General features: G+C 38.4%; 1 protein-coding gene and 1 long non-coding RNA gene across 10 annotated transcripts in view; one reads left to right on the top strand and one right to left on the bottom strand.

The window, feature by feature from the left end:
- The window catches only part of LAMA2 (laminin subunit alpha 2), a 618,419-nt gene that overhangs the window by 596,555 nt on the left and 4,579 nt on the right, over nucleotides 1-17,285 (top strand). For all 7 annotated transcript variants that reach the window (XM_021936880.2, XM_021936881.2, XM_021936883.2 and 4 more), the window contains 4 exons: nucleotides 9,615-9,727; nucleotides 10,043-10,232; nucleotides 12,150-12,305; nucleotides 14,288-14,441. In XM_021936880.2, coding sequence (XP_021792572.2) covers nucleotides 9,615-9,727; nucleotides 10,043-10,232; nucleotides 12,150-12,305; nucleotides 14,288-14,441 — 613 coding nt within the window. The remainder of the gene's footprint in view (nucleotides 1-9,614; nucleotides 9,728-10,042; nucleotides 10,233-12,149; nucleotides 12,306-14,287; nucleotides 14,442-17,285) is intronic.
- LOC103884038 overlaps nucleotides 7,885-17,285 on the bottom strand; it is a 70,639-nt gene continuing 61,238 nt past the window's right edge. For all 3 annotated transcript variants that reach the window (XR_002521374.2, XR_002521373.2, XR_004184590.1), the window contains 3 exons: nucleotides 14,756-14,976; nucleotides 9,561-9,758; nucleotides 7,885-8,337 (listed from right to left, as the gene is read on the bottom strand). This is a non-coding gene — a long non-coding RNA (uncharacterized LOC103884038). The remainder of the gene's footprint in view (nucleotides 8,338-9,560; nucleotides 9,759-14,755; nucleotides 14,977-17,285) is intronic.

Below are 17,285 nucleotides of genomic sequence, written 5' to 3'. Positions count from 1 at the left end.
GTGTGGCGGTGTGTGCCTGTAGTCCCAGCTACTCAGGAGGCTGAGGCAGGAGAATCGCTTGAACCAGGGAGGCAGAAGTTGCAGTGAGCTGAGATCGTGCCACTGCACTCCAGCCTGGGCAACAGAGTGAGACTCCTTCTCCAAAAAATAAAAATAAATAAATAAATAAAAACTGTTTCTAAACATCATATAAATGTGTGTGTCTAATATGATTTTATGTTAAGTATTAAGTATATATACACACAGAGACACACAACTATTTATAGCATTGGAGGTCACATAGCCTTGATTGGAGCATGGGCTCAAGTCAGACTGCTGGTGTTCAAATCCCAGCACTGTAACCGACCATCTGTGTGAATTTGAGAAAGCTACCTAGCCAATCTATTTCTCAGTTTCACATCCAAGTACTAACCAGGCCCAACCCTGCTTAGCTTTCCAGATACGAAAAGATCAGATGCTTTCAGGGTGGTTTGGCCGCAGACTATTTCTGTATCCTCATCTGTCAAATGAGGATATTAACAGCACAGACATCAAAGATTTTTATCAGAGTTTTAAAAGATAATGTTTGTTAAATGACTCACATATACTGAATGTTTAATAAATGGCGTAAGTACTATATAGTAATGATAAGAATTAGTACTTTCACCAGCCCAGGGCTAAAGAATTTTCATTCAATATATATGTAATTCTCATAACGGCTCCATAAAACATAGTCTTTCTATTTTTAGTCGAGTTAATAAGAATTAGCTATCTTAAGTAACCAACCCACTCACATCACTAGTAAAAGGCAGAGTAAGAATTTGATTCTAGCGAGTCAGACTCCAAAGTCTGACTCCTTATCTCTGGAACACTCTGCCTTTCCAGTTTCTTCTCTTTTAATAGACCATGGTAGGCTATTGAGAGTGTTTCCAGTTTTTCACTATTAGAAACTATACTCTGATGAGCTCCTCTATGCATCAAACTTTTTCATTATTTCCAATTATTCTTAAAATTAATAAGTAGTTAGGAAATTATAAGACCAAAAGATGAATATGTCTAAGGTTTTCAATACACATACCTGAATTGCTTCTTCCACAGGCTATGCCAATGTACATTCTTACCACCAATACAACAAAGACGGTCATGGTCACTACACTCTTTACAGCTCATGTGCTGCGGTTGTATTCCATACCAGTAATGGGTGGGAAATGTTGTCTTGAGTGCAGATCTTGAAAACTCTTGAATATCTCATTCTCTTCCTTAGTGTCCACGATGGAATTGGTTAAGCGATGTGCTCCTTGCACTAGAAATATTTATTCAATGGGAGGCCAAATAACCATCATTCAAGGAAACTGGTCATTCACTCCAAGCATCCTTTCATCCTTTGTAAAATATGGATATTTCACCTACCTTGCCTACCACATAGAGTTATTATGAAAAATCAAATGGGATAATGTATGTGGAAGTTCTTTGAAAACTGGAAAAATTATACCCACATAGACAATCTGAGGAATTCCTGCATTTAGTGAATAACTACTACGTGTCCAGTACTCTGCCAGGCGTTTCGTATCTGTTATTTCATTTGATCTCCACACTATTAATTGTTTTATTTACATTTATTTATATTGCTGGAAGTATTATATTTTACAAAGGAAAATACCTAAGATCCCACAGCTAGCAAGTGGAAAACCATCAGTCATGTGGGGATTAGTTCCAGGTGTTGATTTCATCCTAAGGCATTCCTGAGATCTGCCACATGGATTCCAGAATGTTTCGTCAGTTCTTTTATAATTCAGCCACAGGCTAGATCTTTGCTTAGCAAAGGTAAGGTTAATGATCCTCCTCTTCACCCTTATGTACCTGAAAATCATGTGTTTCTCAGACTCAAGAATGCATTTTCAATTGAAGAATTAGAAAACATCATGAGTTGAATGAACTTTTTTGACCTTGGATCCTAATGTCCACTTATAAAAATGTTTCTAGGAGAAAACAGAGCCTAATTTCTAAACAACTAACTTAAAAGTATAAAGTGAAATTGGCAAGAGCCCTAACGATCATCTGGTCCAATCACCATCTTAATGCATGAATTCCTTTTATATGATACTTACAGCCTTTGCTTGAACACTTCATTGACAAGATTTTCCAGTGTTATGACAAGGCAGGATCGAGTTGTTAGAAAGCCATTGGTTATATTGGGGTAAAAATGAGTCCCCAAAACTTCTACGTAATGATTGTGTTTCTACAGGCAAAAATACTTTATTATGTATTCTCTAACGTCCCTTCAAGAATTTGAAAATAGCTGTCTTCTCCTTCCCTAGGCTAACCATTTCCCTAGTTCAAGTATTCTTTGTATTACCTCATTTCTAATTGTTATCCCCTCTATGATCAGTATTCTTAAATTTGAAATATTCCCTTCATAATATGGCACCTACTACTCAAAAGGAAGTCACCAGCTCAGGGGACGGTGGGACCCCTCCCTCCCTTAATTGTTACCATATTTCTACTAATGCAACCAAGAATGTTTTAACGTTTTTGATAGATATAATGCTACTAATTCCTAATCGAGTACCTTATTCAATCAAGCAGAACCTCATGGACCTTCTTATCTATCACTAGAACATACTCCAGGCAGGTCTCTCAACCTGTGCTGGTTTGGATTTTTAGGGATAACCCTGCCAGCCTCCATGGATCACCTTACTTTTCTAAGTACTTACACAAACTTCATTTTATAGGGCCTCTCAAGCACATTTTTCTGTGGTATTTAGAGATCACACTTTTTCCCTTTTTCTCAAAATAAAGATACTTGCCCATCTGGGAATGGAGATTTTTACTCATTTAAGGTTCTTTTTTTTTTTTTTTTTTATAACCTTCTGTTCTAATTTCGATTTCCATTTCCTCTCAGCAGTGTATGTTTTAACTTTTCCGAAAACAGAGCATTCCACTTAGTAGATGAGACAGAAGCAAAAAGTTGAGTAGCACGCCAAATTGGTTGGTTTAGAAAGAATCACCGAACATCAGAGCTAGAAGACACCCTAAAGATTCCAACTCTTAACTTGCACATGAGGAAAGAAAGCCCTCAAACTTACAGCATGGCCCAGGGTTACCAACATGAGCGATAGTTGGAACTAAAACCCAGATATCTAAATTCCAACTGCTATTTCCCCTTCTTTTTTTTTTTTTTTTTTTTTTTTGTTTGAGACAGAGTTTCGCTCTTGTTGCCCAGGCTGGAGTGTAATGTCACAATCTCAGCTCACTGCAACCTCTGCCTCCCGGGTTCAAGCAATTCTCCTGCCTCAGTCTCCCAAGTAGCTAGGATTACGGGCATGCACCACCACGCCTGGCTAATTTTGTATTTTTAGTTGAGACGGGATTTCTCCATGTTGGTCAGGCTGGTCTCGAACTCCCGACCTCAGGTGATCCTCTCACCTTGGCCTCCCAAAGTGCTGGGATTACAGGCACAAAACACGGTGCCCAGCCTATTCCCCCTTCTTTTGCACATTGTAATTATTTCCGACTGTGTGGTCAGAATTAGATTTTTTAGAACTTTCCATCTCTATTAATTGTATCATATTCTAGAGTTCAGATCATGGAGCCACACATATCTTCTGTTTTAATTTGATTCCTTTCTTACGTTCTTTTTTTGTGTGTAGGGGGAAAAAGTTGTCTTCTTTTTAAAGGTTATTAAAAGTTAAAAGTTTTACAGTTTATTTTATAACAAATATTTATTAAGCATCTACTAAGTGCAAAGTTGAATACGATATTATTATTGCTGGTCAGGGAAAAAGAGAGAGAGTTGCTTTTTCTGCCATAGCCCTCCCACTTTTATTCCATGATTTCTGGCAGGTTACTTGTCCTTTCTAAAAGTAAAATAATTAACGGACAAATAAGGATAGTAATATCTTCCTTCTAGGATTACTATTACAAGGGAATAAGTTATACATTTTATGCAAAGTACCAGCACCATGCCTGGCTCAAAGTAACATTCCATCTCTGTATTTATTCTTGTGTTAGTTTAACTTCTGTGTTTCTTTAACTTAATTATTCTAGTTAGTTTAACTTTTCACATTTTTAGGGTGGGTGACAGGTGCTGGGAAAAAAAGAGATGTGGTAAGTATTCAATTTTTAAGCAATTCCAAACCCTTTTATTGGTTTGATATGTAATGATATATGCATTGTAATGATGTGGTTATTAAATAAGTCCTCCATAATTTTCAATTCTCACCATTTTCCTTTTTTGTATCAGACTTTAGATTCTTTTTTTTTTCTTGCTCTGTCGCCCAGGCTGGTGTACAGTGGCACAATCATGGCTCACTGCAGCCTCAATCTCCCAGGCTCAGGCAATCCTCAAGCCTCAGCCACCTGAGTAGCTGGGTCTACAGGTGCATTCCACCGTGCCTGGCTAATTTTTGTATTTTTAATAGAGACGGGATTTCGCCATGTTGGCCAGGCTGGTCTCGAACTCTTGGGAAGTGATCCACCTGCCTCAGTCTGCCAAAGTGTTGAGATTACAGGCATGAGCCACCATGCCTGGCCCAGAATTTAGATTTTTAAGAGTTCTTTAAGAACTAAGACTTAAAAGTTAACTCCTGAAGTGAGAACTGCCTATTTATGAGCTCCATATTTGTGCTAGCACAGTTGACAGAAAAGATCTCCTATTCTCAGTGCCCTTCTTTTTCTTCTTTACACCCATCACACCCAATCCTGCCAGCAACTAACAGCATGAGGACAACATTCACTATACTACAGGGCAATGTAAGAGTGTCTTGAGAAAGCTCTGCCCTGTGAAATGGATTATGTCAATCTTATGATTAATTCATGTTGAACATGCTAGATTAAAGAGCATTTCATGCATATTATCTCATTTCATAGTATGGTAGCTTGTCTTCTCTTTATACTTCTCTGTTATTCTTTAGCCCATTCAGAGCTAGAGAAAACATTTCTACGTGTTCTATTTGTGGATATTTTTCATGGAGGATGGCAGGAGGTAGAGGTAGATAAGAGGCTGAACTTCAAGTATTACAGAAATTTGTTGACATGTGGAAACGTGACAAGTTCTCTGCAAGTATGTGCACTGTTTAGACCAAGTCTTTTTAACAAGGATAGCTTGTGTGGATTTGTAGATAATAAGCTGGCTACATTCTTTTACTTGAATTTTATTGAAGAGTTCAGCTGTAAACCTCACAGTTTAAAATGTGAAAACTAAGAAAAACAATACAAGTAGCCATGGAGAGTTCCTGTACTGATGAGGTCTCTTTGGGATTTGAGGAAAAGAAGCGAACAGAGAAGGAAAGAATAGAGGAAAGGAAAGTGATTTCCCTAGGAGCTTTAGTGCTACACCTTTAAGAGCTAAGTACAGTCAAGGCCAAAGGATAAACTGATTGGCTACTGATATGTATTTAAAGAGAAAACATACATTTTCCACATATCAAGGAATCCCTGTTTAGACATTAATGTATAAATATTACTGTAAATGCCCAAGACCCACCAAAAGAGCTTAAGTGCACTGTTAACAATAATTCAGTTTCTCAATAAACATCTTGAGTAGGGCTTTTATATTTTAGAAGATTAAAGTCAGTGCTATAAAAAATATCTTCCACTTATTCATCCATAAAGAAAATCATGACAAATAAGCATCAGATGTGATTTTAGCCCACATTTATTAGGGGAATTATTGACTCATGAAAGAAGAAAATTATGCAATTTCTATGATGATTCATTGTTTGGTGCTTTCAAGAACAAAGATGCCAGTTTTCATAAATGCAACATAAATCTCTGCTCAGGACGTAGGAAATTCAAGAGATGCTTATCAACGAATTATACGCACTACTGAATCTAAGAACTCATTTCCAAATGTCAGCCACCAATCTGCAGATAGAAACGACCATTGCTTTATTCTGACCTGAAGTCAAACAAGTGACACTGTGAGGGTGAAAACGTTTTGGCCCCATTACTAATTTGGTGCACTATCTACTTCCCTAAACAAGGCTTTGGGAAGCATAGCTTCCTCCATAATTATTCCCAACCACGTCACTGATGTAATCAACAGGTGCACCACCATGCTAGACTCCCCAGCCAAGTCCTGTCTGCCTACAACCTGTAACCTACCAAGCAAAGGCAAATGAAAAACAAGCCTATCTGTCCTCCTTTCATACCCCATTTTCACCATTATCTATTTCTAGTACTTTAAAAAGTCCCCACAAGGTGGCAGAATTGTAACACGTTGAGATTGATGAGCCTCTACTGAGAGAGTGAATTTTTTTTTTTATTATTATTCTTGTTTTAACACATTTGAGAGATTAGTGTGTCCAAAACAACACAGGTAAAGCATCATGTCCGTAGAGATGAGGATGCCTTCAAGTATACACTAGCTTAGAAAAGGATGATTCATCTTGCAATGACCATTCTTTAAAAGTTCCTTAAAATTACCTCATTAGATCTTTTCTCTTACCCTTTTGTCTTAGCTTAGATTTTAATGGCAAGCAGAGTTGAAAACATCCTTAATGACAAGATCATTTTATTTCTGAGCAAAGCACGGGGCAGTGTCTCTTCCATCTCACTTGTTCCCCCTTTAACATTCTAGAAGGAAAAAGGAAGCTTGAGCTGCTGAATGAGCAGCTCCACCCACTGTGGAACATGAGGCAGAAGGAAGAGAAGAGGAAGCAACACCGGGCAAACCAATAAACTGGTGCTGCCCTGATTCCATCGTGTTTTTTTCTTTTTGAGACAGGTTCTTGCTTTATTGTCCAGGCTGGAGTGCAGTGATGCAATCGTAATTCACTCTAACCTTGAACTCCTGGACTCAAGCAATTCTCCTGCCTTAGCCTCCCAAGTAGCTGGGGCTTTCAGCATGCAACAACATGCCAGGCTAATTTTTTTATTTTTTTTAATTTTTTTTGGTTGTTGTTGTTGTTGTTGTTCTTTTGGAGAGACAGAGCGGGGCAGAGGTCCTGACTTTGTTGCCCAGGCTGGTCTCAAACTACTAGCCTCAAGTGGTCTTCCTGCCTCGGCTTTCCAAATGCTGGGATTACAAACATGAGCCTCCATGCCCATCAGACTTGGTTTCAGTTTACCCAAGGAAAAGTGATGCAAGGAAGACATCCTTTAACCAAGCAAGGGGGAGATCTAGATTTGTACAAAACACTGTCAAATTAGAGGGTGGGGAATTTTTGTCCCATTTAAATCCTGAGGTACACATGTATAAAAACCCTCTCACACCAGCACTTCTCAGTCCTTTTCCAACTACCAGTTTAATAAAGGAAGGTGATAGAAGTTTTATTAAAACAACATCCATCCTGTTGCAAATCAATGATAGTAAATATCACCTTGGATGTCCTTAAAAACAAAGGCTATACACCATAATGGCTTTAAACTTTGAGGTTACATGTTAGAGTGTCAGTTTGGTACAACTATTCTGTAACATTGGCTCATCTGAGAACACCGTTTTATTAAGCACTGCTTCTGCCTGCTTCTCCAGGGCTGCCCGTTGCAGAAATGGAGGATCTAATCCAGGAGGTGCTGTTCTTCCTAAATTTCAAGCGGGTGTGTCCTGCAATGACTCTTAAAAGAACTTTGACAAAGTCCTTGTCCTTTTCTGGTCAAAGGTTTTTTTCTAAAATGACTTGACCAGTGCCTTGTCCATCTAGAAAATCTGATAGTATACGACGACACAACAACAAAACAAAAACAAACAAAAATCTGCTGCTTAGCTCGGGACCAGTTTTGGATACACCTGTCCAGTCTACCAGCAATCAAAAAGTCCCCCACAACATACAGCTGCTACCAGCAGTGTACAACTGCCACCTTGAAATTTGTTTTAATTTTAATAGAGAAGTTATATTAACATTTACATATAGGAATTAGACAAGTGACTGTAACCGCAATAATATGGACATAACCCACTGGTGGTTCTCTTTTGAGCTACATGTAATTGTTTCCTAATTCCTCAGCATCCATTCACGATTTTAATCCCTCAGTTTTCAGAGCTGAGGGTGTAAAGATGTTTCAGTGAAATTCTGTCCCCAGTGGACTCACAGCAGATAGGATTCTCTTAGCAATTTCTGAGGAAGACCGCAGGCTCCGCATGTTTGTTGAGATGGTCCTCCGTCCGGGAAGTATCGTGAGAGGTTGATAAAAGACCCCAATTCTATTAATAGGAGTATTCATGACTGAGATCTTAAGCTACCGAAGTGTCTCCATTCGGGCTCTTTTTGCAGGCAGCGTAATAAGAAAGGTGCCACATGCTGACTCTAAAAGAGGCCATTCAACCGTGCGAATGAATAGCATTTTCCTGTCCTGCCCACGGGGTTTTGCATAGCTGTGTGAATTTCGGCCAGTCTGCTCTTTATAACTGACCATCTCCTGGGAAGCAAGAAGGGAAATACTTCCATGAAGACCAATTTTATAGTGTTTCAAAACACTTAAAGCCTTTTACCTGCTGTGGCAGAGTGCTTCGTTTGACTAAGATCAAGAGAAAAGAGAACAAGGCTTTTCCTCATCAAGTAAAAATTTCCTGTGTGCTGATGAGTCATCTCTGAGGTACACTCTTTGGGAAGAACACTGTGCATCAAAAGCCTGCCTTGGGCTGCTTGAGAACCTCTGCTGAGTCAGCACTCACTGGGGCAGTGGCCCAGCCAGAGCTATTAAGTGCAGATCTTAAAAACAGATGTGTTGGTGAGAGTGTGCAGGTTATTTTCTCATGTACTGCGTGTTCTAAGAGACTTCCTAAGCAGCCTGTATATCGAGCTATCTTGTGAAAATAGAGAACAGGGAAAGGAATTGTGGCTTTGGTAATTTAAGGAGCCTTGATTATTTATGGAGCTGTGTGTTATGGTAGCCAAATGTGATCTACTTAGCCAGGACCGCTGTATGCTTTGCAAGCCCCAGTGCAAAACTGAAAATGCAGGACCCCTCATTGAAAAATTATTAAGAATTTCAAGATGGTGACAGCAGAGCATTAAACCACGTGACGGCACAGCCCTGCACCTAGCTCTCCCCCTTCAGCACCCTGGGAAGCTGATCTTTGAACAGTGGCAGTTGAAATGGTGTATGGTGGGTTACATTTTTAAAATGTGCTGGGTTGCCTAGCAACTGGCAAGGGCCTGAATGGGCTGACATGCAGGTTTAGATACACCATCTTGAAAGTCTAAATTCATGGAAACCTTCTAGTGGACTGATAATTTTCAAGAAAAAGTAATATAGTGGGAGATGGAAATGGGGAGGGCAAGAAAAAAGCACATTTTTCTACTGTTATAACCCAAGTGGCTAGCTTGTCATTTTCACTGCTCGATCTTCTAAGAATAGAACTCTTCATACATGAAGGAAAAATGAAAGGGAAATTCCAGTTTTCTCAGAAATATAAATAAATTTTTAGAGGATAATGAAACTATGAATTAATCAATACATATGTCTGAGCACATTCCTTTAGCAATTCAAGGGTGTGAGATAAGAAAACTGATTCACACTCACTGAGCACTTGATAATAAGTACTTACTATGCAGTAGACTACAGAGATGAATAATGTACAGTTTTTATTCTTAAAGAATTACTCTAATATGTAAGAAACAATTAGACAGCATCATTACCTTTTTAAAGAACAGTCCATAATCTCCTGTCTTTCTCTCCTGGGTATTTTACAGGGTCCTTGTGCTGCAGAATCAGAACCAGCTCTTTTGATAGGGAGCAAGCAGTTCGGGCTTTCAAGAAACAGTCACATTGCAATTGCATTTGATGACACCAAAGTTAAAAACCGGTATGTATCATCCTGAGACACTGGGAAAGAACTGATAAATGAAGAACTGAGTATTCGTGTTTAATTAAGTTTAATCTACTACACTTATTAATTAATGAAGCCAGCTTTTCTTTTAATTTACTGAGTACAGTAGAGAATAGAATGTTATTTGAGCCTGAGGAGCCCAATGTAGGAAATCAGTAGTCCAGGACATTCCTCATCTCTGAGAAGGTTTTACTCTCCTTTATGAAAAGCAGCCACGATCTGATACCGCTGTATTTTAGCATGAGAATGCTCTTATTTTTCTGTTTGACTTTGCATGCTTTTGTTTCACAGTCTCACAATTGAGTTGGAAGTAAGAACCGAAGCTGAATCTGGCTTGCTTTTTTACATGGCTCGCATCAATCATGCTGATTTTGCCACAGTTCAGCTGAGAAATGGATTGCCCTACTTCAGCTATGACTTGGGGAGTGGGGACACCAACACCATGATCCCCACCAAAATCAATGATGGCCAGTGGCACAAGGTAATAGTCCCCTGGATATTGGCAGTACCTTAAGGGAATTAGTGAGTGGCAGCCATCAGCATTCTCCTGGTGCCAGTATATTTTGCCAGGGCAGACACTGACTCTGGCAGAAGCTAAAAATAAAATGAGTGCCATATACAACTACTACAATCTTGGAAAATGTGCTCAGACCTGTGTAGGTTTACATTTGACCACTGACATGCTTCATCATGGTTCCATCACTGCTATATGGCTGTGGTTCTCAAACCTCTACCTATAAACTGAGACCAGGCGGCTAAAGACATTTCCACTGCTCTAAGTGAGAAACGTAGAACAACAGAGTGTGTTCATCATAAAGCTCGATGTATTTGATCTGAAGGAATAATATTTATTCTGAGATTATATTATAGCAGTTTTATGGTGGCTAAAAGGCCTTTCTATTATGAAATAGTATTTGCCAAAAGCAAAAGTTGGCAACACTAAAATGGGTGCCAAGACTCCCCACCTAACCACACACTGGTCTGTGAAAACCAGGAATCCAGGAATCTCTGGTTTATCGTGTTTAAAGGGCTCTAAGGTATCATTTCTACTGACAGTTATTTGGAACAATTTTAAAAACGTTGGCCTTACACCCAGAAACTGGTACTATTATGGGCACAGAAGGCTCGTTTGCCAGCTTACTGTCCTCTTTGGCATGACTGCAAATAGATAATATACTGCCTGATTAAAACAAAATCTCAACATTTGTCTCTGCACCTGCGATAGCCTATTAAGTAAAGCTTCCCTAGGTAGACCAATAAAATTTTTAATTTTCAGAGTACGATATTATTAGATGTTAGATTTGGTTAATGTTAACATACTTGGACTTGTCTTATTCTAGAAAGTCAAAAAACCTTAAAAAACGCAAAGCCAACCAATTTGTTATCATGGAAATAAGAAAAAGAATCTTCATTTTTGCTGGGAGCTTATGACTAGCAAATATGGATCCAAATGAAGGAGCTCTCATTAAGATTTCTTCCATCTCTAGCTAATAGAATAATAAATATGACACTTGAGAAAAAGACATATCGTTGAACCACAATGAGGCTGGGATTAAGAAAGGGACTTAAATACTATAATTAGTCAAATTAAAAATGGATTTTATTTTTGATGGTTTTTTAAAATTATTTCCCAAACCAGAATAAATATATGTAAAATGAAGAGTTAAATTACTCTAATCCTGACCCAGACTAATTTTTAAACCATCATAGTAGTTTAGCGTTTTACAGGCTTTCATGCTCCTTTACCTAAATTCAGACTCAAGATTTTTATACTCCAGCCAGTCTTTACACCCCTTATTTCATTCTGTCTCAGAAGATAATTCGCTCCACCACCCTAATTTCAGCCTCAGTCAGTTCTCTATCTTCCTCCCTGACTTTGTACTAATCAGTTTCTGCAGAAAGAAGTGCAGCCTATTTGTGCTACTCTTTCTCTAATTGTACACAAGAAGAGCCTGTTAGGCAAAGGGATGTAGCGTATCTGAAATCGTGTTGGGAGCCCAGGCTCCTTGCTCAATCAAACTAAGGCACTTTTAAAACTGTACATGAATTTTGCTGCACTTAATTCATGAAAGTGCTATTAGTCTGCAGGCTTCCTTACAACATTCCTCCCTCTCAACACATATCCACACTTGGGAAACTACTGAAGAGACTTCAACCTAAAACTGACCCAGGAAAATTCGGTATTCTTTTGGTGACAGTAGTCATGGAAAAGACAGAATTTGAGATATTCTGTAAAATGGGTTTAACTTTCCCATATATAATGGGCTTAGCACATACTAAGCACTGTGTACATTGTTTCAATTTTTCTTGGTAACATTGTTAAAGTCCTTATGTCTTATACTCTGCATATTTGAAATTTGTTCAGGATTGGCATTAATGACCTCTTTCTTTTTTGTAGATTAAGATAATGAGAAGTAAGCAAGAAGGAATTCTTTATGTAGATGGGGCCTCCAACAGAACCATTAGTCCCAGAAAAGCTGACATCCTGGATGTTGTGGGAATGCTGTATGTTGGTGGGTTACCCATCAACTACACTACCCGAAGAATTGGTCCAGTAAATATCTAATTTCTTCTTTATTACCTAAATATATGACTGATTCATTTATTGATATATTTTGATTTATTAGGTCACATGGGCCCATGAAAGCTGATAGGTGAGTAGGAAGTTATCTTTTCTGAAAAGGGACAGGTTTTTTTTTTGGTTTTTTTTTTTTTTGAGACGGAGTCTCGCTTTGTTGCCCAGGCTGGAGTGCAGTGACGCAATCTTGGCTCACGCCCGGATAATTTTTTGTACTTTTGATAGAGATGGGGTTTCACCGTGTTAGCCAGGATGGTCTCCATCTCTTGACCTCATGATCCGCCTGCCTCGGCCTCCCAAAGTGCTGGGATTACAGGCGTGAGCCACCGTGCCCGGCGGACAGAAGGTTTTTTAGATTAGCTTATGAGAGACAATGCCACAGAACACTGAGTGGGGATTCTGGAGCCAGACTCTCTTGGTTTGAATACCTATTTAACTATTGACTAACTGTGTGTTTTGGAGCAAGTTAATCTTTTTTAACAAAGAATTCTCTTTTGCAAAATAGGGTAATGATAATACTAAACACAAAGGATTGCATAAAGATTAAATGATTGAGTTGGGCGTGGTGGCTCACACCTGTAATCTCAGCACTTTGGGAGGCCAAGGCAGGCAGATCCTTTGAGACCAGGAGTTCAAGACCAGCCTGGCCAAAAACCCTGTCTCTACTAAAAATACAAAAAATTAGCCAGGTGTGGTGGTATGTGCCTGTAGTCCCAGCTAGTTCGGGGGCTGAGGCACGAGAATCACTTGAACCCGAGGGGCAGAGGTTGCAGTGAGCTGTAATAGCACCACTGCATTCCAGCCTGGGCGACACAGCAAGACCCTGTCTCAAAAAACAAATAAATAAATAAAAATAAAGTGATTGGAAGAGTAGCAGGCATATAAAAAGCACTGAAAGATGAAAATGATGGTATATATTCATGGTGTTTCAGGCATAGAGATTTAGCAAATATTGAGAGATGCAGTAGTTAGAGTACAGTTATCCAATTTTGGATTCAGAATTTAAAGCCCTCACAGTTTTGTAAATCAATATTCACCAAATAATTTTTTATCAGACCATGTGTCCTAGTTTGCTTTGGAAAGTGTTACTCTGAGAGAAGCATGGGGGATTGATTCGTGCTTTTAGAGAACACACTAGATACAAATGTGATACATTTCTGTACTCAAATTAGAACACATGATAATGTAGATTTGCTCACTCATCAAAGACAATCACCCATTATAGTTGTAATTCTCAGCATTTGGCTTCTCTTGTGGATGATCAGTATTACTTTCCTTTCATAGCTATTGGATATGCTTTTTAGGTCTATCAAAAACAAAAGTCTCTGAAGTGACACTGGTAAAAGCAATTCACTTGAATTTCTAAAAACAGATAAAATATAATGGACCAGAGTGTGATTGAGTTACTTCTAAATTCCTTGAATCCCCGATGTTTTATGCAAACTTTCAAGTTTTATGCATATTTGCATTTTCTTAGGGGAGGGTCTGCTGCTTTCATTAGATATTCGAAAGGAAGAAGCACTGAACCAAACCTAATTACCTTTTCAAATAGAAATTGAACATAGGCTATGACAAAATGTGTATATAGTAAGTTTAATAAACTATTAATAGAAACATAAAATCAGGAACATAAGAGACCAATTAAAACTTATGATACCCACATGGGGCCCATAGCTCTGTCAAACCAATGGAGACATAGTGTGCAGTATTTAGACTATGAGAACAGTCATATTCCAGGATAGATACATCTGAGTTGAGAAGCACAACACAGGATTTTCTGCATCCATGCCAGGAAGCCTGGTGGTAATAGAGAACCCAGGCAGCTTTGGGGGATGTCCTACCCTAAGACAACTGGCCAATAACCACACACGTAGAGCACCCCACAAATGATTGTATTCTACGTAAAGGCAAAGTTCTGCTAAAACTTGACATTTGTTTCTTCTGATCTGAACGTTTAGGTGACCTATAGCATTGACGGCTGCATCAGGAATCTCCACATGGCAGAGGCCCCTGCTGATCTGGAAGAGCCCACCTCCAGCTTCCATGTTGGGACATGTTTTGCAAATGCTCAGAGGGGAACATATTTTGATGGAACAGGTTTTGCCAAAGCAGGTAAGGCTCTTTCATTTCCTTCCTGTTGATTATTAACTGGATACAAATACTAACTTCTTGCTAGTACCAAATAATAAAAGTTCCCAGAGTCCTAAACTAGTATCCTTTATTTAAGCCAAAAATAAACTTATGGAAGTAATTTCAGAAATGCTTCTTAAAAATTCATGTATCTGATCCTGATAAGAATTAATAGAAGAAATAAAGTAAAGGTCTATTTAGAGAATTTATTCCATCTCCTTCACTGGAGATTAAGAACAGCAAAATAAATAATTTTGCAAGAACACTCATATGTTTATACTATGTTGTTTTCCTACCTTCCAGTTTCTGGAGATATGTTTTTTTTCTTCTTTTCAATTCCCTGCAAGGCTGTATTTCATAATCTCCTCCCCTTCAACACATACCCATACACACAATGCACACCCGTGTCCATTTCTTGTTGATGGTGACGATGGCTGGCATCATTCCTGGCTTTCTCCACTCCGTTTCCAATGAACATTTCCAGTATGGTTTTATATCACTGGTCATGAAGGTACAGCTAGGAAAAAGAAATAGGAAATAACCTCTACATAATAATTTTTTAATCCTTTGATTTTTAATTTTTGTGGGTACACAGTGGCTGTATATATTTATGGGTTACCTGAGATATTTTGATATAGGCATGCAATGCATAATAATCATATCAGGGTAAATGGGGTATCCATCGCCTCAAACATGTATTCTTTATGTTTCAAACAATCTGATTATACTCTTTTAGTTAATTTAAAATGTACAATTAATTTTTTTTAACTGTAGTTACACTTGTGCTAGGAAATACTAACTCTTATTCATTCAAACTATTTTGTATCATTAACCATCCCTACTCCTCCCTGCCACTAACCTTCCCACCCTCTGGTAACTATCCTTCTAATTTCTATCTCCATGAGTTCAATTGCTTTCATTTTTAGCTCCCACAGATAAGTGAGAACATGTGATGTTTGCCTTTGTGTGCCTGGCTTATTTTACTTAATATAATGACCTCGAGAACCACCCATGTTCTTGCAAATGACAGGATCTCATTCTTTTTTATGGCTTATTCATATCCATTATATATATGTACCACATTTTCTTTATCCATTCATCTGCTGATGGACACACAGGTGGCTTCCAAATCTTGGCTATTGTAAATAGTGCTGCAATAAACATAGGAGTGCAGATATCTCTTCGATATTCTTTTGAGTATATATCTAATGGTGGAATTGATGGATCATATGGTAGCTCTATTTTTAGTGTTCTGAGGAACCTCCAAACTGTTCTCCATAGCAGTTGCACTAGTTTACATTCCCACCAACAGTGTACGAGGGTTCCCTTTTCTCTACATCCTCGTCAGCATTTGTTATATTGCCTGTCTTTTGGATAAAAGCCATTTTAACTTGGGTGAGATAATAGCTCATTGTAGTTTTGATTTGCATTTCTCTGATGATCAGTGATGTTGAGCACCTTTTCATATGCCTGTTTGCCATCTGAATATCTTCTTTTGAGAAATGTCTATCCAAATCTTGTACCCATTTTTAAATAGGATTATTAGATTTTTTTTTCCCTGTAGAATTGTTTGAGTTCCTTTTATATTCTGGTTATTAATCACTTCTCAGATGGGTAGTTTGCAAATATGTTCTCCCATTCTGTGGGTTGTCACTTCACTTTGTTGATAGTTTCCTTTGCTGTGCAGAAGCTTTTTAACTTGATGTGGTCCCATTTGTCTATTTTTGCTTTGGTTGCCTGTGCTTGTGGTGTTATTACTCAAGAAGTCTTTGCCCATTTCAATGTCAAATTTTGTGATGAGTTTCAGCTTCAGCTTCTGCAGTTAATGGATTGACTTGCCATCCTGCCTGGGCTCTTATAATTCTGGATCAGACCAAACCAGAAAATTACCCACTTCCTCTGTTTCTAATGGCCCTTGCCATCCCCTGAACACACAGTGTAATACAATTTACATAAGACTTGGGTGGTCAGAAGAGATCACTTCACTGGAAAACATACAATTCATCTTAACCTTTGACATCTTTGTTCTTAAATGTTTTTCCACCGACCCAGTCACTGGGACTTTGTATTGACCTCTTCATTCTTTCTGTCCTCAGCCGAACTTCCTCATGTCCTTCCTCTCTTCTCCTTACTTCTCCCTTTTGGTTTTATTTTGCAGAACAATTCAGCTTCTTCTACCCTTTATTTTTTTTTTTTAATTTATTTACAGAATGGGTGTCACTATGTTTCCCAGGCACAACTGGCTAGCTTTTATTGTTAAAATCTGCTATGAACCCACCTTTGCCAATCCAAACCCATCAAGGTTCTCAGTAGAACAAAAGTCTTTCACATAACAGCTACCATCCTTCATTGGAGACAGCTGTGGCTACACATAGCATTTATTTCTTGACTAATAAATAGAAGACTTGGAGAAAATTCCCCTGAGTAGTTCCCTGATACTCAATTCAGTTTCCGCGGTCTAGACAGATCTTAACAGATCACTTTGTTCCTAAGAGGCATATCTTAAATACTTGCTCAAAGATTTAAAGAAATCAAAGAGTCAAATATGGAAAATCATAGAGAAAAGAATTAACTGGATGAACAAGATAAGTCTACTTATGTCCCAGAAACTTCCCATCAACATTGTATTTACAGTTTCTCTCTGTATTAATAAAATGTGTGGCAACTTTTGAACCCTTTCAGATGATTATGGCACCATTTAGTGTGCCCCACTAAAATTTTACTGAAAAATCACTGAAATGTTTTTCTTAACTCAACAGAGAGACTTCTAAGATAATAATACCTGACAGTGAGATTCTTTGAGTCAATCTCAGTGTGTATCCATTT

The sequence above is a fragment of the Papio anubis genome, chromosome 6, assembly GCF_008728515.1.
Source record: "Papio anubis isolate 15944 chromosome 6, Panubis1.0, whole genome shotgun sequence".
Classification (NCBI taxonomy): Eukaryota; Metazoa; Chordata; class Mammalia; order Primates; family Cercopithecidae; genus Papio; species Papio anubis.
Note: the sequence above shows the minus strand (reverse complement) of the source record. Positions and strands in the feature narration are given on the sequence as shown.